Raw genomic sequence first — 27700 nt, 5'->3', positions numbered from 1 at the left:
AAGTGGAAGGAGGGCGTGGAGAATGCACAATTGGCGGGGAGGGTCCTCGTTGTAACCTCCTTCCCAATTATGTAGATTCTGTGTGGGGTGAAAGAAATCCCCATCCTAATTAGGGATGCAACACCTGGCCTCAGACGCCGTCTCGGTGCCCAGCGTGCAGCTGCATAGCCTCCTAAAGGCGCTATCGTGAGAGCGACTTCTGCGGGCAGCCCCGGGATGGCCCGTGGCGTTTACCTGCTGCACTCTTTGGAGAGCCGGGGGGGGCAGAAGGATAGCATCATTTCCCCTCAGAGCGGGCCTGGGGCTGGAGGCCTCTGTCTGGGTTCCCTCACCGCTGTGGAGGTGACCCAGAGACGGAGAGGCTCGAGCGTCTCGCCTGCCGAGTCTGGGCCCTGGGCAAGCTGGTGCGTTCTGTGAGTGGCTTTGTGAGCACTGAGTTTCCAGGGTGCGTGTTCTTTCTTACGTGCTGACTCCTGGTGTGGGTTCTCTGCTGAGCATCATTGCTCTTCTTCGGCACATGGTAGGGTTACACAACCCAGCCCCTTTGTCTTGGGTGAGACCTAGTGGCTAACTCTGGCCAGAAAGCTGTGAGTGGAGGTGGCCTGTGTCACTTCCAGACCAAGCGCTGAGCCGCCAGGGTGCGAGCCTCCAGAGTTCTGTTTTCCTTGGTGCTACAACTGTCAACTGCAGAGATGAAGGCGCTCCCCCACCTTCGGAGCCCAGCTGACTTCCAGGAGCAGAGCCCTGCAGTGGACATGAAGGGCAAATGAGACATGAGCCTTTGTGCTTGCAGCCTTGCGATTTTGGGTTGTTGGTTCCCACACGTTCTTAGCCTGTCCTGACTGATACAGATCCTCGTGGGTTCCCCCAAGCTTCACGATTTTTTTCAGGGTGCTGGGAGTGCTGCAAAGCTCGTTGATTTTCTTCCTTGGAAAGAATATCAAACAGATATAGATGTGTGCTCCCTATTGGCAATGAAGAAACAGGCCCAGAGAAGTCAGGTGACTTTCCTAAGGTCACACAGCTTATAGACATCAGGCATCCATGCCTCGCAGTTACAAATATGCTCTTTCCTCCCTCTTGCCTTTGAGGGTCAGGCAGGTGAGGGTGGGGCTGTGGAGCATAAGGCGACAGGGAACCGTGGGGACTTCAGGGAATATTCTAAAAGCGTTACAATTCAGCTTTTTGCCCACAGCCTATCAGTTTGATGACATCTCGAGCTTCCAGAGCAACATCTCTTTAGCTGCTCCCGTGTGCTCACCGTGTCTCCTTCTGATGTCTTGCCCTCAAGTTTAAATCTTGAACTTTCTAATGAAATTCTGCTTATTCCTTTATATCCTCCAACTATCTGACAAAGTCCTTCACAGTTAAGATGGGGACTTGCCCTTTATGCGTTAGTCCTCTGGACCCTGAGGGACCTTGTGACTTATCTCCTCCCACCTCCTTTCACAAAGGAGGACTCTGAGCTCAGAGTGGGAAGCGACTTAGCTAAGGACACACTGCTGGTAGTTTCTTCATTAGAGGTGCTGTTTGGACATGGAGGAGGTGACTGTTGGAGGGAATGTGGGGGCTGGTTTGAAATAGAATGGAGAGTAGCCTGGAGGGAAGAGAATGTGATCTCCTTAAAAAATGTTGACTTTTTGAGGCTTAATCAAAGGACATATACTGTGGACCTACTATGTGCTGGGGAGAGTGCTTGATCATTAAAAATAATCTTAGTGAAACGACATCCTGCATTTGTGGGCGTAGTAATTTGAAACTTCTTGCAGACAGTTTAGTTCTTATTCATGCTTATATTCCTAACTCCTGGCCCTGTGCTTTTCACGTGACAGAAATTAGGCATTGAACTGAGTTGTCTTTGTCCCTCTACTACCAACGGTAATAATGAGGCATGGTGAGGAAGTTAGTGTGGCTGGCGTTCAGAGCACAGCTCTGTGGCTGCACTGCCTGGGCTCCGTCACTTACTCTTACCTCCTCGTAGAGATTTTGTGAGTTCATCCCGGATGGACAGTGTTTAGCATAATGCCTGGTACATAGTCAGCACTTAGTAAATGTTAATAATTGTTGACCCTCCTGTCCTGTCTCGGAGCTGTGGCAGCTGAGGCTCGGCGCATCTAGCCATGGCCGGCGTCTGTGCAGCTTTGCTTGGGATGCAGGACTGTGCTCAGCACAGGCAAATCCATTCTGCCCACTCCCCATGTGCTGTGAAAAATAATTTTGCACCCAAAACTGCAAAATCGCCAGTTAGAGCAGCCATGTCTGCTCACAGGCAGCACTGGAGAGTTGCTTCTGCGTGAGCTTTGCTCCAGCTGGGGCCACTTTTACCACTGGGGCTGCAGGCAGTGAGGGGTGAGTGGGGGTCACCCTGGCTGGCACATGGTAGGCAGCGCTGAGGATGATGCCCGTGGAGTTCACAGGCTCTGAGCAGAGCCGATGAGCTGGGTGGCCCTGTGGGGCCCTGGGCCAGGGCCCAGGCTTGCACAGGTTGCACCGTGTGTGCTGGGCTCACCCTTGTCAAGCCTGCCTGGCCCCTTCTCTTCTGGACAGCCTCCACTGACCCGCCCAACAGCATCGGGCAGGGGAAAGGGCACAGACAAGGAGTTGAGCCCCTGGGATTGTCATTTATTACCTTTTGTGGCCAGGTGACTAGAAAATGTGTGTTCCCATCTGTAAGAATGGTGTCTCTGTCCGGCTTATTCCGAGGGCTGTGACAGAGACGTGGTTGTCACCGGGTCTGTAGAGGCCGAGGCAAGAGTCACCTTTGGCTGCTGACCAGCTCCCAGAGATAGTGCAGCGGGTAGGAGCTGCGTTCCCGTCCCGGGCCAGCCCATCCGTGAGCTCTGTGACCTGGGACAAGTTACTTCATTCAGTGTCAGTTTCCTCGTCTGTAAAATGGGAGTAGAAACAGCAGCAGCCTCAGCATCTCTGTGATGATCAGTGACTAACTCAATGTCACGTTGGCTTAGCTCCAGGTCTGGTTTGTTATTCACACTGGATAATAAAAAAGCGCTTGCTTGCAGGAGGCAGTGAGCGCTGTGAGGTCAGGGCCTGTCGTCCCGTTCACCCGTGTGCCCAGCGCCCAGCGCTGTACTCTGCACTTGGGCGCCCAGTCCGTATCTGCAGAGTGGGAGAAGGATCTGATGCCCCTGGAATTGCTTCTTGGGTGTCTGGCTGTCCGCAGACTGTGAGCCCATGAAGACGGAAGCCCCGTTCCTGTGATCACTGTTGCAGGAGGCCCCTGGCCAGTGAGCATTTATCTTCTGAAGCCTTTGTCCCCGGGGACAGCCCTCCCTGGGACGCCTTCCTGCTGCTTCATCTGAACCTGTCCCTCTGAGGCCACCTCCTCTGGGAAGTCATTTGTCACTCACTCAGCAGGTATCTGTTGAGCACCTACTGTGTGCATGCAGACACGTGCCAAGCGGCCCTCCCTCAGGTAGAGGAAGGTTCTTTCCTCTTGGTGTTGCCCCCATCCCCATCTCAGATGTTCTCTTCGCCCTCCTGAGGAGCTGGTCTGCCCTGTCTGGGTGATGTGCACACCTGGCTGATCCCCCTCCTTGAGTAGACAAGAGCTTTGAAAACGTTTTATTGAGGTATAACACACGTCCAGAAAAAGGCACAAACCATGAGTGTAAGCTTGATGAATTTTCAGAAAGCGAACGCATTCAGACCAGGAAGCAGGACGGAACGCCCTCCAGTCGCTCCCACCTGCCTTTCCAGCACTGCTTCCCCACCAGGGCGAGCGCTGCCCTCACCTCCCACCTGTCCAGTGGTCTTGTCACTGGAGGTGATTCAAAAGCACGATGTGAGTCCCTGTGTCTCCTGGACTGCCGGCACAATACCTGGCATTTGCTGGCTAAACAAATAGAGGCGCAGGGCAAATAACGCAGGGATGAGAATAATGACGATGTTAACATAGCGATGGCCGACAGTTGTTGCATTCCACCAGCCCATTCTAATCCGGGCTTTACTGGCTGCCTTGTCTGGTCCCATTGAGATTCAGAGAGGTCAGCGGCTTGCCCAAGGTGAGCCAGCCAGTGAGTGGCGGTCGCTGTGACCTGGCTCTGTCCAGCCTGAGTGTGGAGCTGGCACTCTGAACCTCACTTCCTGCTGGTTTACAGCCCCGGGCAATCCTTCCTCCGCTGGGCCAGCTGGGCAGAGGCTCAGCGGGTGGCAGAGCTGAGCTGTCCTTCGCAGGCGAGCTGTCGGTTCCTTGCTGCCCCCGCCCACCAGCCAGGCGCCCCGTTCCTTGCAGGCTGCACCGAGCCTTCTGTGTGCCTCTCCAAAGGACAGGGCATATTTCTTCCCAGCCTCCTAAGGCCCAGCCTGCACTGGAGGGCTTCATCACTATGCAAATTAGCTGGATTGGATCTGCTCCCGCAGAGGACTCCGGGGGCGGCAGAAGGACGGAGCTGCCTCTGGAGCACCAGCTTGAGCCTAAGATTAGGCCAGTAGAGGGGGTGGGGGTGGGGCAGGGGGGCATGGAGATGGGGCTGGTGCCCATGCTTTGCCCCCCTGGGGAGGCTGCCCAGAGTGGGGGGCTGGGGACAGGTGCGAGGGGAGAGCAGGCTTGGCTCCCAGCATTCTTGCCGGAGATGGGACCGAAGAAAGACATTCTTTTTGGATTTACTCTTTGTGTATTGAGCCCTTTTATGATTCATCAGTAAGTAAATATCAGCTGAGGGGTGATTTGTTTCTAACAAGCTTATAAAATACTGGCGTCATTTGTGGGCTTATTGGAGTGCTGATGATAAACACCCCCCCTTGCCCACTTCTCTTTGTCAAATTAGCATTCAGAATACAAATATGGGGTCTCTGGATCACTTTCTGCCAGCTCTCTGGAAGCTGTCAGGATGGGAAGGGGCAGCAGTAGGACCCCAGCCTCGGACGGGGAGCCTTTAGAACTCACTTGAAGACGAGGGGCAGCCCCCTCGCTGGGCCCTCTGACGACGGGGCTCGAGGCCCTCTGCCCAGCTGCTCCTCCTGCCCTTCTCGTTGCCAAGTGTCCTCTGACCGGCCCTCCTGGCCCCCAGAGCCTGTCATCTTCAGTCTCACAGAGGGTGCCCATCTGGGCAGGCTGCATCTGGCCTGAGGAGCCTTTGGGGCCGCCGCCTCCCCCGTGGGCCGGGCCCAGCCCCTACCCAGTCAGAGGCAGTGGCTGCTGAGAATGTCCGCCCTGGCTGTGGGGCTGCCATGCGGCAACTGCCTCCCGAGGGGTCAGAAGCCTCCGCAGCGCCTCTCGCCCCCTCAGAACCTCCCTTCCATCTCCCCACACGTCCTGGCCTCTGGCCTTGGGGTCGTGAGTGTACCAGGCATGCCCTCCTTGCCTTCTTGCAGGCTCATGCTTCGGGGGCAAGGAGGGCACAAATCCCATCGACTCACAGGGGCCGATGCCCGGCTGGGAGTGGATGGGGCCTCCCATCTTCAAAGCGGCTTCCCAGCCGTGCAGAGGAGCTGGTGCTGTGGGAGCCCTGTGGGGGCACTCCAGGCTCCGCAAATGCCTGTGCGCCTATCCCCACTGTACAGATGGGTTGACCAGGGCACAGCAAGGTGACTGGCCAGGTCACACAGTGGTAGAGCCAGACTGGAACAGTGGCCTGTGCATCCCTCTTGACAGATGATGGAACTGAGTCTAGGTGAGAGGGAGCGATCTGCCCCCACAAAGGCAGGGACCCACAGGGACCGGTGAGGACCGACAGACAGCAAGAGCCCACCTGAGTGAGACACAGCACTACTGCTCGGAGCTTCTGCTGGGAGAACCACAGAGCAGGGCTGCATGGGGCTTTGGAGCTCTCTGGTCCCAGCACCTCGCCTTGTAGATGGAGAGACAGGGGCCAGAGAGGGGATGCTGTCGTTGCTGTCATTGTCTTACTCATTAATCAGTGGATTAAAATTTTTTAATTAAAAGAACTTTTATTCTACTTTATTACAAAAGCTATCCATGCTCATTGCAAGGAAACTAGAAAATACAGCCAAGCAAGAATAAGGAAAACATGGGGCTGGCCCGGTGGCACAGCAGTTAATTTCGCGCACTCTGCTTTGATGGCCCGGGGTTCACAGGTTCAGAACCCGGCCGTGGACCTACACACGGCTCATCAGGCCACACTGTGCTGGCATCCCACATGCAAAATCGAGGAAGATGGGCACAGACATTAGCTCAGGGACAATCTTCCTCACCCAAAAAAAGGCTAAGAAAAACATGTTCTGCCATCCAGAGAGGACCCTCTCACCTTGGTGTGTGTCTTTTCAGCAGTTCTTTCAATAAGCCCCCCTTTACCAAAATAGGATAGTATTGAGTACCTGGTTTTGCTTGTTTCCACTGAACTGTGTGTGAGGTGGGAGATGGTTAGAATAAAGCGATGCATTGTCCTCTCAGAGGAGGTGTTTGTCCCTGGCCCTCAGGACTGTGGACAGGGATCAAACATTATTTGTCCCCAGAGAATCCCTTCCACTGAGCACGCACTGATTGGGCGCCCACGTGTGCTAGCACTTTGCTCGGCCCCAGGTGCTGCCCCAGCTGTGGGAGAGAGACGGGGAGCAGGTGTGAGTGCGCCGAGGAGGGAAGGGTAGTGCCCGGGTGCAGAGAGCTAGGGTCCCACGCCAGGCTGGGGAGGAGGGGTAGGTGGACCGGCACATTCCCGTTGAGGTGAGAGCTGGAGCTGTGCTCTGCAGACACCTGCTGTGGGCAGGAGGCGTGGAGGTATTCTCTGCTGTGAACCGGGCCAGAGGCCACGCAGGCGCCCACTTTCATGCCGGACCCCAGTGCCACCGCCATCTGCAGGTGGATGGGTTTTCTGCCTTTCTCAGCTCTGGAAAAGAAGGGAGCTGTCCAGATGGAGGCCAGGATATGGCCAGGCACTGTCCCTGCCCAGGCAAGTCACGAGTGGAAGACGTGCTCTTGATTTTGGAACCGGAATTCAGCGTACTCTGCTAGAGTCCGGTTTCTGGTTTCTAAATTGTCTTTAAGGGCAGGCCCTTGTGTGTTGGGGATGTGATTAAAGCATGAGGGGAAGGCAGAGAAATCGGCTTTGGATTACTTTTCTCTTCAGAATCTGAGATTAACGTTGTGGGTGGGAGTGGGGACTACGGCCTTTGCTGTGATGGGAGGTTGTGTATTGAAAAACTTCTTTAATTTGTGGGACCTCAAAATGGGTTCTGGAGGGGTATGCATGCGTGTTTGTGTGTGTGTCCGTCTCCTGGTTGCATCCAGTGGGGATGGAGGTGTCACCTTACCAGACCAAGCCCTTCAGTGACAGCAGGGACCCTGGGGGCTCACACCAGGCCCCTGCCCTTCCACCCGCCCTCCACTGGAGCGGCTCCTGCATCCTAGGCCCTGGGTCAGTGAGGCTGTGATGTGGCATGCAAGGAGGACCGGGCCCTGGGAGGGCCCGGCTGGGCTACTGGGCACTCGACTCCTGCCGCTCCTCCATCCACCCAGGTCTCCAACCCTCTGTCTCCTCTCAAGCTCTGTTGCCCCCTCCCCAGGTCCTACCAGGCCTGATTTGGGGTGTTTTCTGGATTTCTGGGTGACTGTGTCATCGCACATGGCATGCCCCTTCACCTGGCCTCCCAGACTCCTCACCTCTGAGCAGCTTGGGGGCCACAGAATCTCACTGGCTGCCACCCCAATGCCTCACCCAATGCCCGACACAGAGACGGTGGCAGTGATGGTCATGATAAGAGCAGCACTGACCCTCCGAGCCCGCTCATCCTCACAGCGGTCTGATGAGGTCGGTACTGTGACAGCCCTCACTCTATATGGGGACCAGTGCCCCAGCGAGGTTAGGTCACTCATGCAAGGTCCCACAGCTGGCTGGTGGCAGGAGGGGGCATGAAGCCTGACTCCAGGGCTCTGCCTCTCTGTAAGCGCTGAACTTGCCGAGAGCAATGAGTGAGCACGCGGGGACCGTGACTCACCCAAGAACAGCATTGTCTTTGCAGGGGTGGTTACAGGGCAGACCCCATCCTGCTGCACCACCATCCAGCATGCTAGGGACCTCGCTCCTAGGGGGGCGTCTGGGTGTCTGTGGACCCAGAGCCACATGTCAGAGCTTGCGCGCCTGGGACTGCGCTGAGCACTGGAACCGCCGGCCTGAACTGAACACTCCAGGGCAGGATCCAGGGCTGCAGTGGGAGGCGCGTATGAATCTTCTCACCAACAAAACTATTAGCATTTATCGAGCACCTTACGTTTGTCTGGCCCTATTAGAAACCCTAGACAAGTAAAAGAACTGCAGTTTTTGTCTTCAGAGAATTTATTAGCCAGGACTGTTTGGGTTGCAAGTGACAGACAGTCAAATTAGCTTAAGCAAAGGGAGGAATCTTTTGAAAGATAGCTTTTTATGTCACTTGATTACGGGTAGCTTTGGGTGCAAATGGAACCAGAAACTCAGATGCCGGTGTGGGACTTTCTCTTGGAAACTTATGGTTGGAAGCACAGAGGCGGAGCGTGAAGAGGTGCTTGAATGAAGACAGAGTCAGGAATGAGCAGGGCCCTGGGGGGAGGGGCAGTGGGGCGCGAGGGGGGCTGTGGCAGCGAGGAGGTGTGTTGGTTGGGTGGGGCCTGGGCCGTCTGGCAGAGGCTGTAGCTTTACACAGGGAGAAAGGGAGCCACTGCAGTTTCTTGAGGAAGAGAGTGAGCTGATGGCCATGGCGCCTGGGGAGGACCACCCAGTCAGTGAGTGCTGGTGGACTGAAGGGGAGAGACTGGAGCAGGCGTGGTAAGGGGGGGCCAGGAGGGTGGAGAGCAAAGGGTGAATGGCCGGGTGTCAGATGCGCTTTTTTATAAAGGTGTCCGAAGCTGTCTTTTCCCAGAAGGAAAAAGGCAAGATGCCAGTCAGAGTGGTACGGAGGGGCATCGTCCTGCCGTGCGTGGGCCTCGGACTGCTCGCAGCTCGCTACAGCTAGCGGCAGCTGTTCCTCCCGTTGAGCCAGCGCGGAGGGTGGAGGCTGCGTGGGGGGGCCTCCACCCCCGCTCCCAACCTCTCCGCAGGCAGCCGGCTTCCCTCCTTCCAGAACAGACTGCCTGTCCCCTGCTCCCCTGCGGGTCGGGGCTGTCTGTGGCTGTCAGTTCACTGCCTCCTTGGGCAAGGAATGCTGGGTGGATGGGAGCAGAGCTCGGGCTTCAGGGGCCTGCCAGGAGGGTGAAGGCAGGGCCAGATGGTGGACAGAGTTGGCTGTGGGCAGAGGCTGACTGGCCGGCCTCTGGGAGCCGGACTGTGGGGCCTAAGCTGCCTAGAGATGGCAGGCCCCCCTTCTGGTCTCTGGGTGCTGGGTCCAAACCATCCCAGATAACCAGCTGAGTCTGGGAGAACTCAGCTCTGAGAGCTGAACAAATCAACAAGTTGATGTTAAATGTGAGCTTGGAGCATCCACTAGGTCTCGCTTATTCTCAGTCCTGGGTCAGCTGAAGGAGGCAAGAAGGCAGCAGCACCATGCGTGCCCTCAGGGCGACATTTTGATGGTGGGTGTTGGGGAGAGGGAGGGTGGAGGAGAGTGGGAGACACAGGAAAGTTCCATCTAAGAAGCTGCCTGGGGGGGCCGTGCGTGCGTGTGCCGCAGCATCGCTGTCTCTTTTGGCTTTCCCGCCCAGCTGAAGAGACAAGCCCTTCCCCAGCAGGCTCAGTGCTGGGATTCTGTTGGAATCATGCGACGACTTGAAGGATGTGTCATTGATTTGAATGTATTCATTTATTCCATGTTGCGTTTGAATTTCCGATTTTAGCTTCAATTTTCATTTTACTCGGGTCACAGCAAAAACCCGGTTCTTTGAGATGCAGCCTGCAGAAGCAGAGCTAGGAAACCACTTCATTAAGCATTACAAATGCAAGCATTTGCTTCCTTCGAGCAGGAGGGCGAAGCCAACGTAAAGGTGGGAAATCCTTGCATTGGTCTTTCTCTCTTGGCCCTGAGTGCCAGCAGGTGTCCTCTGCTTGCTGACATTCTGATGCTTCTCAGGGAGATGTGGAGACCAGGGCACACGAGTTACTCGGTGAGAGGCAGCTCAGTGGTGGGGTGGCACGTGGGCTTCTAGACTAGCTAGTGGCTCATTGTTATCCATCAGCCTCCTAACCCATTAGTCCAAGTTACCCAATTATTTGGGGTCCGCCCTTCAGAGAAACTTCATTACTCTTGAACGTTCCTGTATTCACCATATTCTTAAATCCCCTAGACAAAGTGACTACATAATTATCAGGGTCGAGGTTTCAGTTGAAGGGCAGAGGTCGCGTCCGAGTAGTTTCCCACGTAGGGCAATCACAAGCACGTGCCAACAACCAAAAGGGATGAGGTAGTCTTACATTTTCAAATACACATGCCACAATTCGATACGTATTTCTTGAGCGCCTGCTGTGTGTTGCACGCTGTCGTAGATTCTGGGATCACAGTGTTGACAAGACAGAGCTGCTGCCCTCACACCGCTTGCTGACCAGCACAGGCGGTCCAGTAGGACCTTCCATGAGGGAAACCTTCTACGCTGTCCACGTCGGCAGCCACTACTGTTGAGCACTTGAGATGTGGAACTGAATTTTTAATTTTAACTTTAATTAACTTAGACTTAAATAGCCACATGTGGCTAGTACTGACCATATTGGACAGTGCAGATCTCACAGCTGCATACTTTTAAAACTTTTCAATAGAAATCAGTCATTATTTTCTAGTCTTGTCACTTATTTTTGCCCAGGGAGCTGCTGAGGGGTGAGGGTGGATGTCCAGTGTCCGGTGCGTGTGGTCAGTGAGGGGTGAGGGTGGATGTCCAGTGTCCGGTGCGTGTGGTCAGTGAGGGGTGAGGGTGGATGTCCAGTGTCCGGTGCGTGTGGTCAGTGAGGGGTGAGGATGGATGTCCAGTGTCCGGTGTGTGTGGTCAGTGAGGGGTGAGGGTGGATGTCCAGTGTCCGGGTCATGTGGTCAATGAGGGGTGAGGGTGGATGCCCAGTGTCCGGTGCGTGTGGTCAGTGAGGGGAAGTGGAGAATTGCAGTTTCCAGGCTGAGCACTAGATCTTCTTGCTTTACGTATGAGTAACTTCAGGGACCGTCCTGTGTCTACCTGATTGGAAAACTTGAAAAATGGTGTTATTTGCATTCTGCATGGATGCACTGTGTTTGTACATGTGGGTGGCTGTCTGGCTTTTTGACTCACTGTTGTTGCTCATTTAAAAAATGGTCTTGGTAGGGGAAGAAAATGATGTCAGCAGCAGAGAAAACCCTAGTAGTGGAAGCAGGGGTAATTCATGTGTCCCTGGCACGGTCGGTGACAATAAGGATTTTGCAACCTGCCTGTCACATTAATTGTATGTTATGAGAGGCCGTTAATCTGAGCGTTATTCACATGATGGATTTTTGAACAGCTGCCTTGTTGCGGGAGACTTAAGTCTGAAGATCAGCGATACATCAGTAGGTGTGTGGTGTGTTAAGGAAGCATGAGCCACTTGTTTTCACCCAGTGGGTCCCCCGGGATGTGCAGAATCTTCTTTTTCCGAGGGCCTTGATCTTTGGCAGGTGGAAGGAGTATGTGTGAAGAGGACAATGGAACGGCTGAAGAAATATCCTGTTCTTCAGTAGGGTATTTCAAGCCCCCAAAGTCTCAAGCTCTAGCAGTTTGGAGGCAAAGAAGTTCTGAATCCTTTAGAACTCTGGGAGTTCTCTCTGCCCGCTCTGAGTTCCCGGTGAAGGCCCACTCATCTGTCTGTGGTTAATTTGATCATTCACTCATTTATTTGCCTTCTCTTTCCACTAAGTAGGTGAGATAGGCTTCTCCCGTCTCTTGGTGACGTGTCCAGGGCCTGGTTGATGACTTCTCTTTTGCTAAAGACAACTAGTCACTGTGTCCTGAAGGTTACAGACTCTCCGCGTCTCTGGTCAGCCACCTTAAGAAGTTCGCAAGCATGGCCCTCTGCAAAGATGGTGTGTTTTCTCATTAACCATCCAGGGCTGCCAGCACCTCAGGGCTGGGCTCCCTGACGGTGTGGAAAGCAGATGGTCGAGCTGGAAGGAGCCTCCCTCCGTCAGGTATCCTACCCGGCTGGGCAGCCTCTGCAGTGGAGGTTCTTGGAGCATGGGGGCCCTGAGGGAGCTCCCTGCACGGGCCCAGCTATGAGGAAGGGATGCCAGGGCCTGGGGATGGGGGCACATGAATGTGACTCATGCCCTTGTCTCAGGCCCCGCTTGTGACCTCCATGGAATCCTAGGAGAAGGACGAAGAAATATGAAACTGTGGTCACAGGAGCATCAGAGGCGGACGGAGTAAACTCCCTGTGGCCAGAAGTAGGCAGCTGCAGCGAGGCACAGACGGACGAGGGGTTGACATTTGGACACAGCTTCTGCCGTGCAAATGTGGGGAGGGGTACGGAGGTGGAGGGTATGGAGACAAGGCAAAAAAAGAGAGGTATTCACAGGTGGACATAACAGAGATCGAGTACCTGTCCTCAGGTGCGGTACCCCGAGTTTCAGGCAGAATCCTGTCTGAAGTTACAGAAGCAGTAATGACCTCCGTGGTGGTAGGAGCCGTGTAATTGGTATTCTTCACCGTGCTCCCACCCCCTCTTTATAACAGCCCTGTGAGGGGACAGCTCTCTCCCCACTGCACAGATGAGCAGACTGAGGCACAGATAGAAAGCGCTCAGCCCACTGACCCCTGAGTCTGAGGTGGAGCCAGGCATGTCCTCCCTGCTGGCTAGTCCTCAGCCATGTTTTTTATCTACTCCCAAAGGATCTCACTTGACAGAACAGGATGAGTGGGGGGCAGTCAGCTGAGCTGTCCTGTTTGCTGTGACGGGCCATCTAAAGGGGGTTTACCTGGAACCACCCTCAAGCCTAACTGACCCCTAGCTAAGATTCATGTGACGTGGCTCTGGGGAGCAGTCGCTCCACAGAACCATCTGGAGTCTTCTAATTTGAGTTTCAGGGGAGGAGAGGGCGAGCAAGTACTTGTAAGTTAGGATAGCAGCGTCCTGGAGACGGGCCTTGGCCAGATGGCCCTCTTGCCATGGGAACCCTGGGGTGAGTGCGGGGCCGCTGAGCCAGCCAGGCCTTCCTGGGGTGTGGGACCAGGGGGAAGGGCCTGCAGTTGTCCCGCCTCAGTCTGCCCTCACCCAACCCCGTGTGGACGCCTTCCCCAGGTGTGGAGAGGGCACGTGTGCCCAGATCTCTGTCCAGCCTCGTAGCTGGGACACGCCTCTTGCAGAGCAGTCTCGTCCGAGCCTGGAATAAAGCTGGGCAGCCTAGTGATGGAGCCGGGCTGCAACGACATGCCCAAATGGCAGGTGAGAGGGGCAGTTTCAGAGTCTGAGTCCTTAGGTGGACTTTTACTGGAAGCATGCGAAGAGGAGCCATTGCTTCTGGCAGGAACGACGGGAGGGGCGGGGGAGGGTAGCCCTTTCCACCTGCGTGCACCGCCCACACGTGGACACCGCTTCATTCTGCCGACCTAGGGGATTCAGCCTCCCCCTTTCTCCTGCCATCGAGAGCCTCCTTTCTAACGTTTGACGGCAGTTTGTCGTGGCGTCGGCGTCATTGCCGAAGGGGGATGTTAGTGGGTACCTGGGTAAATAAGTATAAATAGTTTTCTTTCTGATATGTGACCAGATTATTTTCCAGTTGATTTCAAGCCTAGGCCCCAAGTGGCCCACAGATCAAAAAAAGATAAGGGTCAGTTACAAGGTTGAGCTCATTCTCCGTTGCCATGGCAACTGACCTCAGGCAACCCTCGGAGGACTACACCCAGCTCCCCAGGTGATATTTTTACTGTCCACGCCATCAATCCCAAGCCTTTCAAAACTCAGACCGCCTAATTGTCAGGGCTCTGTTTTGAAGAGGCTCTGGGTCCCCAGTGGGCCCCAGTTCAGGCTGCCAGAGCTCATTTATAAGCCTCTCTGAAACACGGGGGACCATGAGATGGGTCCCTCCCGGCCAGAGAGGCCTGGGAAGGTGCCCCCGAGAGGAGGAAGAAGGGTACAGCCCATCCTCCAGGATTAATTAGGAAAATGTGAGCCCAAAATGGGGTGGCGGTGGTGGGGCGTGCCTTCAAGCAATGGCTGAGCGTTGTTGAGTGATGGGATGCACTGAGTAGCCCGCAGCACCCTGGCATTGGGCATCTGGGGCTGTGGGGACACCGGGGTGACTTGGGGGAGTGTTGGTCACCCACCCCCAGAGTCTCCAGCATCCTCTCCAAAGACACCCCACATAATTTTCATCCCAGTTGTGATAATAGGAAAGTGTTTCTTGGTGTTAGTTGATGATTTCTCAAATTTCTGTAAAGTGTGGACAAAAAGCGACTCTAGAAAACTCTCTGCCTTTTTAGAGACCCATAATATGCAGTTTAGGTAAAGGCAGTGCAGTGGCTGTGGACATGCCACTTCATGACGACAGGATTCCAACAAGACGGGCCTCTCCAGAAGCCGTTTGACAGAGCTCAGCGCTCCTCAAACTTGAATGCACCTTCAGATCACTGGGGCACTTGTAAAATGCAGATTCTCCTTCTGCAGGCCCCGGGGTGGGCCCTGAGAGTCTGCATTTCTAACCAGGTCCAGGTGATGCCAGAGCTGCTGGTCTGCGGACCACATCCTGCCTAGCAGGGATGCAGATGCTCCAGGGCAGCAAGGGCCTGGGCCGTTGGGATCCCAGCACAGCCCTTGGCCCCGTTACACGCTCCCCGGCTCCTGCCTGGCCTCCATGGAAGCACTCTCCCTCACATGCTCTTTTCTCCTTTGTCAACTCCCAGCCCTAATGTCATCCTTTCCCCTCCCCTCGGCCTGCCTTCGTTAAATTCCTTGTGGTGTTTAATGACAAATCAATAGATGAAGTCTGATCGGGCTGCCCAGGTATTACCATCTGCCCTCTTCTCTTCTGCCAAAGGTCTTTTTTCCTTACAGAGAACAAAGGAGTGAGTCCTCCATGGGCCCACGCTTCTGCATCCTGTTCCGCACGTGTCTGTGGCTGGTTATTTACTGGCGCGGTGTTGGATGGGTCCTCTCCTCAGTTCCCCTCCTGCCTCCTCATTTGCCCTGACCTCTGCCGGGCCCTCTGCTCTTCCTCTTCCTTACCTCCATGTGCCCCATGTGTGTCTCAGCCTGGACCTCTGGACCTCAGGGGTCTTTACAAAACCTGATATTTGGGGTAGGCTGTGGGCTCAGCCCCTGGTGCCCTGGAATTGATGTCTGGTAGGTTCATTACCTGAGCTGCTAAGGAGGAATTCCAGCTCAGCGCGGTAGCCCGTGCATTCCCCTGCATTCCTTCCACTCGCAGAAATGCTGCTGCAGAGACAGAGACGGTGCCATAGCCCAAGGCTGGCCCACGCTGTCCGGTGAGGGCGCTGCCCCTCCCCTCACCTGGGAAAGCCCCCAGCCCTCCTGCCCACTGGAGCTGGCGCTGGCAAGGGGTTCCGCCAGGCTCAAGTCTGCCCTTCTCAGCTGCGTTTTTGGATATCAAGGAGCACAGGGCTCGAGTCCTGGGGCCTTTTTTTGTATTTTCTAAAGCCAGAGAGAGCTGCTTGGGGTGAACAGCATGGCTCCCCACCCACCCCCAGCCCTACCCATCCAAGCGTCCCTTTCCTCTTCTGTCAGTCAAGGTAGATCCCCCGTGTATGCACTCCTGGAGCAGGCTACCTTGTGAGGATCCAGGTGGCCAGTCCCTGAAGGCAGGCACAGGGGTGATAAGCCATGAGTGCTGCGAGCTTTGGAGGGACCGCTGGAGTATGGTAACCAGCACTTACCAGCTCCCCACCCCCTGTCCCAGCATTGTCCTGAGTGCTCTATGTAAGTCTTCATGTCCTCTTCCCTGGGCGCCTGCTAGCTGCCAGGCCCTGCTCCAGGCCCTGGGGGCGGCAAGGAGCAGCAGCCTGGGGAGCTCGCTTACTCCTCCTCTGCGGGTGAGTCAACTGAAAACAGTCGGCTCTGCAACGCGGCAGGTGGTGGAAGGCACTGGCTTGGAAATTAAAGGTGGGTGAGGTACTCAAAAGGATGGGGCATGTGCTGTTGCAGCCGGGGTGGGGTGGGGGTCTGGAGCAGTCACCCGGATCAAGTGAGGGGAGGAGGATAAGGAGACGGTCTCGGGAGAGTGGTGCACTGAGGGCAGGGGTCCTGTGGCAGAAGAAGCCTGCTCGGCTGCCTTACAAAACCCCTGTGATGATTCTTCCCATTTTCTAGCAGAAGCAGCTGAAGCTCAGAGAGGTTAAGTCACTTACTCAAGTGCACACAGTGAGTGAGTGATGGAAGTGGGACTCAAACCCAAGTGTTTCTCGTTCTAACTTTTGTGTCCTTAACTGCTGCTTCCTGAATGGAGGTGGCGTAATGCCTCCTGTCCACACGGGCAGCCGTCACTGGTTCTCTCCTAGAAACGCATACCCATTAATGATAACACTCCTGGGTCAGCTTCCCCAAGTGGGGTCCCCACTTAGAGAAGGGCCAGATAAGGCCCTTTGAGATGGCAGGAGCAGGTCAGGCTCAGTGCATCAGAGCCCAAGAACAATGCCCTGTCGGCTCCTCAAGGCAGCCTGCTGCCCCTCCATCCTGGGCAGCAAATTATGGCCTCCGAATGTGTGCCCAGGCCTGCCTTTGACATCAGTGGGGCCCACCCGAGCTTCACCTTCAGGCTCCTGATAATCAGCTCTCTCTCCTCCCGGCTTCCCCCAAGACCTGCATGGAAATAAGTGTGTGTCTGCCAGGGATCAAATGCTTTTGGAGACAAAAGTCGGTGCGGAGGACATTACAGGGAGCTGTCATCTCGGCACGATGCTCCCGCACAAAGCCCTCTGCTCCTCTTTTGGGCTGACACAGTTTCAGCCTGAAAGGTTCCAGCAGGCTGACTTGGTTTTAAGTAAAAGCACATCCTATTATTTTTTTGAGAAATGAAGTGTAAAATTAACACTTATTATTCTTGAGCAGAGGAAAAAAAAAGAGATGGGGGACTCAGATTTTTGGGCTTGCTGGATTGTTTATTTGGCAATTTGGGGCTTTATTTATTTTTATGTTTTTAAAATCATAATCAATCAATAGATTGCTGTGCCAGCCCTGGCTTACGGGGACAGGGAGGGAAGGTCTGGGGCAGCGAGCAGGTGAAATCTACATTCCACTTTACAAATGAGCCAGGCTGCATAATTCACTTGAGTTGCGAGGTCTCTCTTATGGATGCCTGTCATGTGCTATAAAAAAAAGAAAAAAATAGAAAGGAGACGAAGCAATTGTGCGTCTTAACTCACAAAATCCTCCAGCCCCCACGCCGGGGCGCCGGGGCCTGCAGGCTCCCAGACAGCTTTGTCATTCTGCTCCAAGGTGTCGGCGCTCCGCCTGTGATCTTATATAATTCAGGAAAGTTATTCTCGGAGGGTGCCGCTATCTGCGGACCCTGCGACTTGGGACAGAAGAAGAGGTTGTCGGCGTCGGCGGGGTGAGAGCGATGGCGGCGGCGGCGAATTCCATCAGCATCCGCGGGCTGGCTCCACTGGGTCACAGCAAGCAGTGTTCGGCACTAACTAGGGCAGCCCCTCCCTGGCCTCCCGCCTCCCTGGCCCTCCCCAGTTTTCCCGGATGGTTTATGGGCGGAGGTGCACATAATGGACGCCCCAGGGGGCAACTCCCACCCCCTCCGGTGGGGAGAGGGCCTCGGGCTTCAGAAGGATTTGCAAATCAGATCTGGCCTGGCCTCGGGAGGTCCCAGGTCTGTGGGGTCCCCTCAGGCTTTATTATTTTCACCCCACCTTTACTTTTTGCTTGTTTTATTTTCCCTCTGCCCTCTCCCAGCTTTGACTCTCTTTAGCACTTGGGGGAGAGCGAGGCAAGGGACCAGCGAGCGGCCCGGCAGCCATCCATCGGCTCTTGATCTAATTAGCCCGGAACCTCACATCACCCCGGTTTGGGGCTGTGATTTGCTTAAATGGCAGCTGTTGAGGCCCCGGAACCTGCTTGCAGCTCCAGGACTGCCTGACTGTGCACATATTTATGAACGTGGGTGCAGGGTGTAGCTGCAACTATGAATCAGAGGGGACCGGCTGATGAATTGCTCAGCGCTCAGAAAACGGAAAGTGACTGTCAGACATGATTTCTCTGATTTATAAGTTGCAGGAACCTGCTTTGTCCTCTCGGTGTTTGTGTATCAGACTGGCACGTCTCCATTCACAGCCAAGTGGACAAAGGCCCCCGCTTGGCGGAGAGCAGTAAATCCTCCTTTGCCATCTCAGCCCAGGGAGCTAGCTCTGGCTAGGCAGGGGAACAGGGCCCAGCCAGGGGCATCTCTGTCCCATGAGTATTTCCCGAGCCCCTCCTGTGGGCCCAGCTTGGCCCTGATGCTTTGGGAGCCTGAGGAGGAGAAGACAGCCTCTGCACCTGTAGCCTGGTTGCCAGGATCAGAAAGACTCCTAGGATCCGGTTACATGAATCCAGAGTTGCTGTGCCCAGCCAGGGGCAGCCCTGTGTGCTGGCATACTCAGGGGAGGCTGCCTGGAGGTGGTGTGCAGGTGGAACACATACGGATAAGGAGAGATTCAGAGCACTGCCCCCACCTGGTTGTGTTACTTCAGCAAGTGCTCTAATTCTCTGAACCCATTTTTTCTTTCCTAGAAATGTTTTTTTCCCAGTAAGCAGGGTTAATTCTGAGATTCAATTTATGTTATAAACTTAAATTAAGGTACGTTATAAACTTAAATGTGTATTATAAACTATACTAGAAACCTCCGTACAATTGTCATTTTCACACACCCTCTACTTCATTACTTCATTAATGTCCAAGAAGTGTCCACATTCTAATAGGAAGGCCACAAATAAAGCTGATGTCTGTCTCTCTCGTTCATTCCTTCATTCACTCCTTGTACCCATACTCCGTGCCAAGCCCTGAGAAGCATTGTTTGTGTGGGGGCGGGGGTGTGTGGGGGCTCCTCTGAGGCAGTGCCCCACTGGAGGCCATCTCTAATTATGAGGAGGGTCTCCCGAAGGGATGTGGAGGACGTGCGTGAGGCCCGTGCAGCGAGCCTGCTGAGCCAGCCCTGTGTCCCAGGACTTGTCAATGAGTCCCTTTTCCGCATATAAATGGAAGCTCTGCGCACATCTCTGTCGGGTGCATGTGGCCTAGTTGCCGGGGCTCCAGGGGCATGACAAACACCCGGTAGATTCCAGCCAGCGGGCTATGTGGGGCAGGCCCACCTGCACGTGCACGTGTACGTCCGCCTCTGCGGTGGGATGCCTGTGGGGGACGGCTGGGCCGGAGGGATGCCTGCTGTCCCTGCCAGCCCCTGCCAGGGCCTGGGGACCCAGGGACTGGCCAGGAGCCTCAGCCCATCTGTGTTCCTGTTTTGCCACTGGCAGAGCCCCTCTGCTACCTAATTCTTGCCTTTGAGGGCAAATCGAGCACCTGGCGCCTTTGGTGAGGCTGGTTCCCTGGGGGAGCCCGAGGGGGAGCCTGTGTCCTTGGATGTCCCAGATAACACTCTCACTGATACCAGCCTGCCTGGCAACAAACACTTATTGAGCACTTGCTGTGTGCCGGGGCTGGTCAAACTCCTTCTCATGTGTTGACTCATTTAATTCTTGGGTCGACTATAAGAGGAAGGGTGTTTTTTAGCAGGGGAGGATTTGACTTTTTTTTAAAAGACTATTTTTTTAGAGTTTATGATAAAATTGAGAGGAAGACGCAGAGATTTCCCTTACGCCTGTGTCCCCCTACATCCATAGCATCCCCGTTGTTAACATCACTCACCAGAATGGTCCATTTTTTTGCAAAGATGAACCTTCAGTGACATCTCATAATCACCCACAGTCCATCGTCTGCCTTGGGGTTCACTCTTGGTGTTGCACATTCTATAAATGTGTAATTTATATATAATGGCGTGTATGCATCATTATAATGTCATATAGAGTATTTTCACTGCCCTAAAAATCCCCTGTGCTCCACCTGCTCACCCCTCCCCACCCCCAGCAGCTGCTGATCTTTTTACTGTCTCATAGTTCTGCCTTTTCCACAGTGTCATGTGGTTGGAATCATACAGTTGTGGCCTTTTCAGATCGGCTTTTTTCACTGAATCTTATGTGTTTAAGGTTCCTCCGTGTCTTTTCCTGGCTCATTTCTTTTTACAACTGAATTATAATCCACTGTCTGGATGTGCCAGTTTACTTATTCATTAATCTACGGAAGGACGTCTTGGTGGCTTCCAAGTTTGGGTGATTATGAATAAAGTTGTTGTAAGCACCATGTGCAGGTTTTCGTGTGGACGTAAGTTTTCGTCTCCTTTGGGTGAATACTGAAGAGTGAGATTGCTCGATTGGATGGTGAGTATGTTAGTTTGGTGAGAAGCTGCCAAGTGGCTGTACCATTTTGCGCTCCCCCGCCCCCGCAGTGAGTGAGCGTCCTGTCACTCCGCATCCTCCTCAGCATTTGGTATTGTCAGTGGTCTGGATTTTGGCCATTCTAATAGGTGTGTAGTCATAAGGAAGGCTGTCTGAATGTGTTAGAAAAGAGGAAACTGAGGCACAGAGAGGTTATATAACTACCCAAGATCACGCAATGAGTGGCAGAGCCAGGTTCCAACCCTGGGTGATGTGATGGTTAAGCTGGCGCGACTTCCTTCTACCCTATGTTGACCACCGGGCCACACGGGCCTCAGACACCGGCCCCTCTCATCCTCTCATGAGGCAGGGTCTCAGGTGGCCCTCACTTACCGAGCATGAACTGATGCCCAGGCCACACGGTATGAAGAGGCCAGGATTTGCACTCTGCCCCGCTGATCCTGGGCGGGGGCGCAGATGTCCGCTCTGCGCCTCTTGACACTGGTGTGAAGCTGTCACTCGGGGCCATGCTCCCTTCCCTGGGTGACTTTGAATGAAGTTTTGGGGTCACAGCAGCTCCCAGGTGGGGCGATGGAGCCATGTTCTGATCTGGAAGCAGGACAGGGTGTCTGTCCGTTGTCTGTGATCCACTGGATAGGCCATCTGTTTCCCAAAAAAGGAGAGCGTTTATTGCTTTTTGCAGTATCTTCCAGTGGCTGCCCATCCATCTTAGAGGAAAATCCCCAAGTCTTCCAGTGGCCGGCAAGACCCTCTGTGGTGTGTCCCTCTGTCCACCCTGACTTCACCCCCACCCTGCCCCCCCCGCCCTGCCCCCGAGCTTCGGACACACTGCCCCCTTGCTGCCTTCAGGCCGGCCCTGCACGACCCCCATCAGGGCCCTGCCCCCACCCTCTCCTAGAGGGCGCCCTTGTTTTCACATCACCTCCGACGCTGTGTTCTGTGGGGACCATTTTATTTATCTGTCTTCCTCCCGACTAGAGTGGGGGCAAGCGCATGGTCTGCTCAGTTCTCCACAGAATCCCCAGCTCGTAGCAAAGTACCTAGCACATAGTACATGCTTAGTAAATACTCAACTGGATTTTTTAAAATCCTGATTGGACTCCCTTCTCTGTGCAGACTCCATCTGGGGCCCCTCTCCACTGTGACATGGTCTCGGGTTCAAGCTGTTGCTGGACCAGCAGGAGAAATCACAGTAAATGACACTTTCAAGAGCCAGATATTAGGAGCTGGCCCCTGGGGTCTGTAAGCCTTGGGGGCTGGACCATCTGGAGCCGAGACGGATCTTGGCATCCTCGGCCCCCACACCAGCCCTGGTTCTGGGGATTGGGTCGGGGCTGGCCTGAGGGGTCCTGGGCCATGGGCTGCTGCCCAGAGGACGTGGTGTGCAGAGCCGCTGACCGGCTGTGGTTCTCCTTGCAGAGGAAGGCATCAACCACGAGTGTAAGCTGTGCAACCAGATGTTCGACTCCCCGGCCAAGCTCCTCTGTCACCTCATCGAGCACAGCTTCGAGGGCATGGGCGGCACCTTCAAATGCCCTGTGTGCTTCACAGGTAAGGTGCCCTGCCATGTGTCTGGCAGGGAGCACGTGGGGAGAGGGAAGGGACCCAGGGGCCCAGCCCTTTGATTGCTGGACCTCGCCTGGTCTGACGTGGACCTGGAGTTCGTGGGGAAAGCCCCAGGGGTCTGCAGCCCCGCTCCCTGCGTCCTCTGTTAGAGCTGACCCACGCCCTCTGTCTGTGCTCTCCGGCATCCCCTCTTAGGCAGGTTGGGCAGCCCCCTCACCCCTGCACGCAGCGGCTGCGAGTCCTTTGTCCACCCTGGCCTTGGCCCTCCGTGGCAGTTTGCCCCTCACAGGCTTCGTGCTCATCTCCCTGAGCTGCGAGCTCTGTCCAGCACAGGGGGCTTCTCCCTTTGCACACCTCCTGGCCTGTCTCAGTGCATGCTCCACCCGTGCTCTAGGCCGCAGGGGTCAAGGGCAGCTCTGCCGGCCAAGGCCCCAGCCCCCAGGCCCCAGACTGGCTGCCGGCCCAGGCGAGCGGCTGTCCCGGCCTGAGGCGAGTCTCAGGGGCTCTGCTGGCCCCCCTCCTGCTGCCCAGATGGCAGCCGGTGTGTGGGGAGCCTGGCCTGCCTCTGCCTCCCCCGACATCTGTTGTCTGCCATGGCGGGAAGCCCCCCTGGGGAGGTGCCTGGCGGGAGGGGAGCTCTGAGGTGCTCACCTCCCAGACATGCAGCTGCCTCAGGGCCACCTCCTGCCTGTGCCCAGGGCTGAGGCTGCCCTGTGGACCCGCCGCCGGGAAGCTGGCATGCGACCTGCTCCGGGACATGCCTGAGGGAGGCGCTCTGCTACGGGGATGTCCCCACACACTCACACCCCTCTGGAGTTCCCGAGAGCCTTGGCACGCCCGGTGCCTCTTCCCTCAGTCTGGGAGCCCCTATCTGCTATGTCACACTCTAGGGCTGTGTTGGGGCTGCACCGAGGGGCCTGCCAGGTGAGCTGATCCCGGACCCCAGGGCCCTGTGTGGGGTCTAAGGACGCCAACAACAACCTCAGAAAGAATAGTAATTCCTGTTTCTCGAGCACCTTCTTGTACCAGACACTGTGCTAAGCTTATGTAATTCAGATCCTGGCTCTGCCACCTGATAGCAGCAGGACCGAGGACAAGTCACTTAACACTCCCAGGGCCTCAGTTTTCTCTTCTATAAAATGGGGATCACACCAGTGGCTGCCGTACAGGCCTGTGCTGTATTCAAGGAGCCCACACGGTGAAGGTATCTGGCGAATGATGATGACGACAATGATGACGTTCATTTTGACTAGTTATGTGGCAGGGCATCTTTTAAGCATTTTGCAAGCATTAACCCATTTGACTCTCCCAGCCATCTAGTGAGCTATATACTGTAATGATCCCTGTTTCTCAGATAAAGTAATGAAGCCCAGAGAGGTTAAGTGACTTGTCCAATGTTGCACAGGCTGTAAGTGACAGAGCTCAGCCTCACTGGCTTGGGTTCCCTCTAGTAGGTGCCAATGCTCCCAATAGCCCATTGTTTGGCTGACTGTGTCCACGTCTGGGTGATCCCTACTTGTGAGTGGAGTGGGGGCGGCTGCGCCAGGTGGCTAGGTTGGTGTCCCCAAAGTTTGGCCCCTGATGGCCATGTCCGTGTCTAGTCTTTGTCCAGGCCAACAAGTTGCAGCAGCACATCTTTGCCGTGCACGGGCAAGAGGACAAGATCTATGACTGCTCGCAGTGCCCACAGAAGTTCTTCTTCCAGACCGAGCTGCAGGTGAGTGCCCTTGTCTGCTGCACACACCCCTCCTTATCCTCTTTGGGGCCCCCCTTGGCACCGAGGGTGTTGGGGTGAAGTCAAGGTGATGAGGCCTTGTACTCAGCATCACCCCAACTGGAAAAGCAACAGGTGGCTGGACTTGCCTTGTGGGTCTGGAGCCAGCGGCTGCCCTCCTGGCTGGTTGACGTAGGGTATGGCCTCTGGGCCTCTGCTGGCCTGGCATTCTCAGGAGAACCAGGATGTAGCAGCAGATCCTGGAGCAGGAGTCCAAAGGCTTATGTCTGTGGTGTTTCTGTGGCAAATCCCTGCCCTTCTTGGGGATTCCGTTTCCCCGCCTCTATTGCATGATGGTCTTCGGCTGAGCTTTGGATCTATGGCTGGCATGGCTGAGTCCTGGGTCTGGGGTCTCAGAGTCCCAGGAAAGCCAGCCAAGAGAGCAGTGGATACCAGCCTGGGCCCCAACGCAGAGGGAGGGATTCCCGCCAGGGGTTCCCAGGCTGATGTGGCCTCAGGAGAGGCACATGGCCCTGAGCAGCTTCCTCAGATCCCCATCCAGGGCCTGCAGAGCTGAGAGGGCCCTTGTGAAGGGAAGCTGCTGTGGGGGTCCTCCCTAGGCACCTTCAGTCACTCTCCTCGGCATCCCGTGGGGCCCCCCCACCTCTTACTGGTTCCTGAGGACCAATATCTGTGTCCACGTGAAACTGCCTTCTCATCCACTGATTTTTGCAAGAAATACTTGTGACACTGGAGAGGTCACGTGCCTACCATAAATACCACACGTGCACACTGAAAAATCACACATGCACTGTACACAGATGGTGTCATCACACACACAGGAAAGTTCCGTGCACACAGTTCCTACACACGCACACACACACGCGGAAACACCGTCGTCAAAGAGTAACACTGCACACACAGCATAACACCCCAGCCCAAGGGGAAGTGCTGCACGGATGGCCACAGGAAGGCCACACGTCTGCACAGACCTGCTGAAGTGCCATAAACTGTGAATGACGCCGTCTTCATTGGGGTGCAGGCTCGGTCATGCTGCAGTAGCAAACATCCTCCTCATCTCAGTGTCTTCAAACAACAGGGATTCGTTTGTTGCTCGTGTTACGTGTCCAGGTAGGTGGCAGAGGAGGGCCTGTTCACGACACTCAGATAGTCACTCAGTGACCTGGGCCCTCGGAGGGTCCATCTCCGCTCCTGCTTGCGTGGTCACCAGGCGGGGGAAGAGGGAGGTGGTGATTCGCCCGCCGGCTCTCCCAGCTTGCCCTGGGAAATGACACACGTCTCCTCCTCTCACATTGTCTTGGCCAGAGCCAGTCCCCTGGCCATGCCCAGTTTCAAAGGGGTGAGGAAGGTCATCCCTCCCTGTGCCTGGAAGGAGAGGAGAGCGGGCGTCTGTTAGCACCCTGAGGACTAGCCCACGTGGGCCCGCAGGGCGTGTCTGCCCACTGGAACGTGCCCGGCCCGCACGCCTGGGCAAGTGCTGATCCCGCACTTGGCACTCGCCGCCACCTGCGGGACGAGCTGAGGCCGTGGCAGCCGGGGCGGAGTCCTGAAGTCGCTCGGGGGCAGCAGCGGTGCCCCTCTCCTGAGGTGGAAGGGCACAGCCTCACCCCATGGCGTGGGAGACTCCTCTCCGCGCTGCGCCCCAGCCTGTCCACACAGCCAGGCCCAGGCCCGCCTGTCTGCACAGCGGCTGGCAGCGTAGCCCAGAGGAAATGAAAGCAGGCCTGTGGAGGGCATGGGGGATTCACATCGACAGTCAGGGTCCCGGTCCCATGGGCTGGCCGTGCCAGAGCTGGGCGGGCGGAGCTGGCAGGCCTGGCCTCTGACCTGGAAGAGTGCCTGCACAGTTTGCAAACAGCCTGTTGCTTTTTATTCTCTGGGTGGCCCCTCTGAGTTCCTCTAAGTCCTTGTATCTCTCATGTAGCCTTCATCCCATCACACTGTGGGACAGAGTAACCGACCCAGGCCCAGAGTGGGGGTTCCACTTCCAAACAGCCACCAGCAAGTTAGTGACCCTGCCCTGGGCTCACTGCTGTCTCCCCACTGACCCACACACTGAGCTGTGCCTCTCTGCTGAGGCTGGGGGACGGCTGGCTGTCCCCACTCTTCTATAACCAAGGGGGATTAGTGCCAGTGCCTGGGGCCGGGCCGTCCAGGGAACCTGCTTGCCGTGCGCCCTTCCTCCCAGGTGCACCCTGGGCCTCAGCCTCCACCTGCCTCACCTGCCTGGCCCAGCTTCCAAAATAGGCCCCAGGTCCCCAGCCACCTGAGGCTTTTTATAGCCCGACATGACAGCCTGCCTTAGACCCACCAGCACATATAAACTACGGTTTACTTAAACGTCAGACTTGCTCAGCCCTCCCGTCCTCCAGCATTGTCCTGGATGCCAGGAGAGGGATGACTGCTCTCCTTCTTGTTGGCTTTAAGGTTTTTCCCAGAGAGGTTTCCCAGTTCTGCCTCTTCTGGGCTTTGTTGGTGTCACTGTGCCAGTGGCCTCCCTCGGGCAGCAGAGGCGTAGGGAGCGGCAGCTTGAAGCTGGGTCTCGCTCCAGCTATGCCCGCCCGGGGCTGCGGGCTATGCAGACGCCAGAATGGTTTGTGTGAGCTGGTGGTTTCCTGGGTCACCCCACCAGCCTTTCAGGCAGATCCTCAAATGCCGAGAACCTCGCTAAATTATAGCCTTAACGAGTCTCTATTTTCTGCAATTAGTGATTTTAATTACAGACCATTTAAATGTGGAAGTGCTGTAGCAATGCCAAATCTATGCCAATAATGGCTTTCGTTAAGTAACTTGAATAGTGGTTTTCTGGTTTTCTGAGAGGAGGGTTTGTCTAGGGATTGAAGTCTTCATTGTCATTACGCTGAGGCTGGGGCTGGCGGGTGAGCGTGTTGTTTCCCTGGGGTGGCGTGGGGAGTTTGGGTGGTATGGCAGGAGGCAGGCCCGGGCCTTGCTGGGGCCTCGACCAGCTCTGTTGGCCGTATGTCATTTGAGGTCCTGTGCGGGACTCAGAGAAGCTAACGTTCGTTGGCACACATAAGTCTGGGCTGCGAGGTCTCAGGAAGGTCGATCTCAGGATTGTTGTCACTGTAGGACAGGAGGCCCTGCTGTGGATATAGAGGCAGTAGAGGTGTGATTGGACCCTGGCAAGCTTGGGCTGTGTCAGTGATGTGTCTGCCTCCAAAGGGAATGTTCTCTTAGGATGCATTAACGGGAGCACAGTTGCCAGGATGAGGGAGGTACAAGTCCTGTTTGATTCTGAGCTCACCTGGCTCCGCCCAAAGACTGAGATGAATTTAGAGGATTTTGGACAAACTGGGGCACATGAATGACAGAGCGATTAGGAGCATGACCGGGAGCTGAGCTTTGCTGCTCATTTGTTCGCGGCATCTATCTGCAGGGCCCACTGTGCACCAGGCACTAGAACTAGGAACCTACAAGACAGTGGTGAACAAGACAGAAAAACACCCCTAGGGCCTGCATTCTAGAGGGATTGATGGTCACTGTCCAGTGGGGGTCAATGACATAAGAACATGAAACTAGGTAATAGGCCAGAGCATGATGGGGGTGAGGGTGGGTACTCCCTGGTGAGTGTGGTCAGGGAGGGCCTCTGAAGAGATAGCATTTGAGCCAAGACCTGGATGGTGAGAGGGAAGGGGAGAGTGGAAGAGGGCCGTCAGTGCCAAGGCCCTGTGGCCAGTGGGAGCTGGCGTATTGTGGGGACACGGAAGGCAAAGTGTGGCTGAAGCACAGTGAGTTGGGGGGATGGTGTGAAGGGGGCTGGGAGGTGGAGCCCCAGTCACGGCAGGGTCTGTGGGACGGTGAAGGGGTTTGGATTTTTATCCCCACTGTGATGGGAAACAAAGTAGGGAAGAGAAATTGTCTGATTTATACCATGCATCAAAATTTAAGAAGTTTGGCTTTTGAAAGGCACTGTTAAAAGAATGAAAAGTTGTAGACTGGGAGAAGATACTTGCAAATCACATATTTGATAAAGGGCTTGTATCCAGAACATATAAAAGAACCTCTCAAAACTCAATAATGAGGGGGAAAAATCAACCAAAAAATGAGTGAAAATTTTCAACACTTTACCAAAGAAGCATGGGTGCCCAACATCATTAGTCAAGAGGAAAGTGCA

General features: G+C 55.3%; 1 protein-coding gene and 1 long non-coding RNA gene across 6 annotated transcripts in view; one reads left to right on the top strand and one right to left on the bottom strand.

Moving 5' to 3' along the window:
* The window catches only part of ZNF423 (zinc finger protein 423), a 315937-nt gene that overhangs the window by 264675 nt on the left and 23562 nt on the right, over positions 1 to 27700 (top strand). For all 5 annotated transcript variants that reach the window (XM_070261781.1, XM_014738459.3, XM_070261780.1 and 2 more), the window contains 2 exons: positions 21684 to 21815; positions 23432 to 23547. In XM_070261781.1, the coding sequence (XP_070117882.1) occupies positions 21684 to 21815; positions 23432 to 23547 (248 nt within the window). The remainder of the gene's footprint in view (positions 1 to 21683; positions 21816 to 23431; positions 23548 to 27700) is intronic.
* LOC138923350 (uncharacterized) lies at positions 16904 to 24837 on the bottom strand. The gene is made up of 4 exons (XR_011436835.1): positions 24537 to 24837; positions 20637 to 20906; positions 19678 to 19778; positions 16904 to 17131 (listed from the first exon to the last, which is right to left on the bottom strand). It is a non-coding gene; the product is annotated as an uncharacterized lncRNA (long non-coding RNA).

Source organism: Equus caballus, chromosome 3 (genome assembly GCF_041296265.1).
Source record: "Equus caballus isolate H_3958 breed thoroughbred chromosome 3, TB-T2T, whole genome shotgun sequence".
NCBI classification, from domain to species: Eukaryota; Metazoa; Chordata; class Mammalia; order Perissodactyla; family Equidae; genus Equus; species Equus caballus.
The sequence above is the reverse complement of the archived record's forward strand: the minus strand, read 5'-3'. Positions and strand labels throughout refer to the sequence as shown.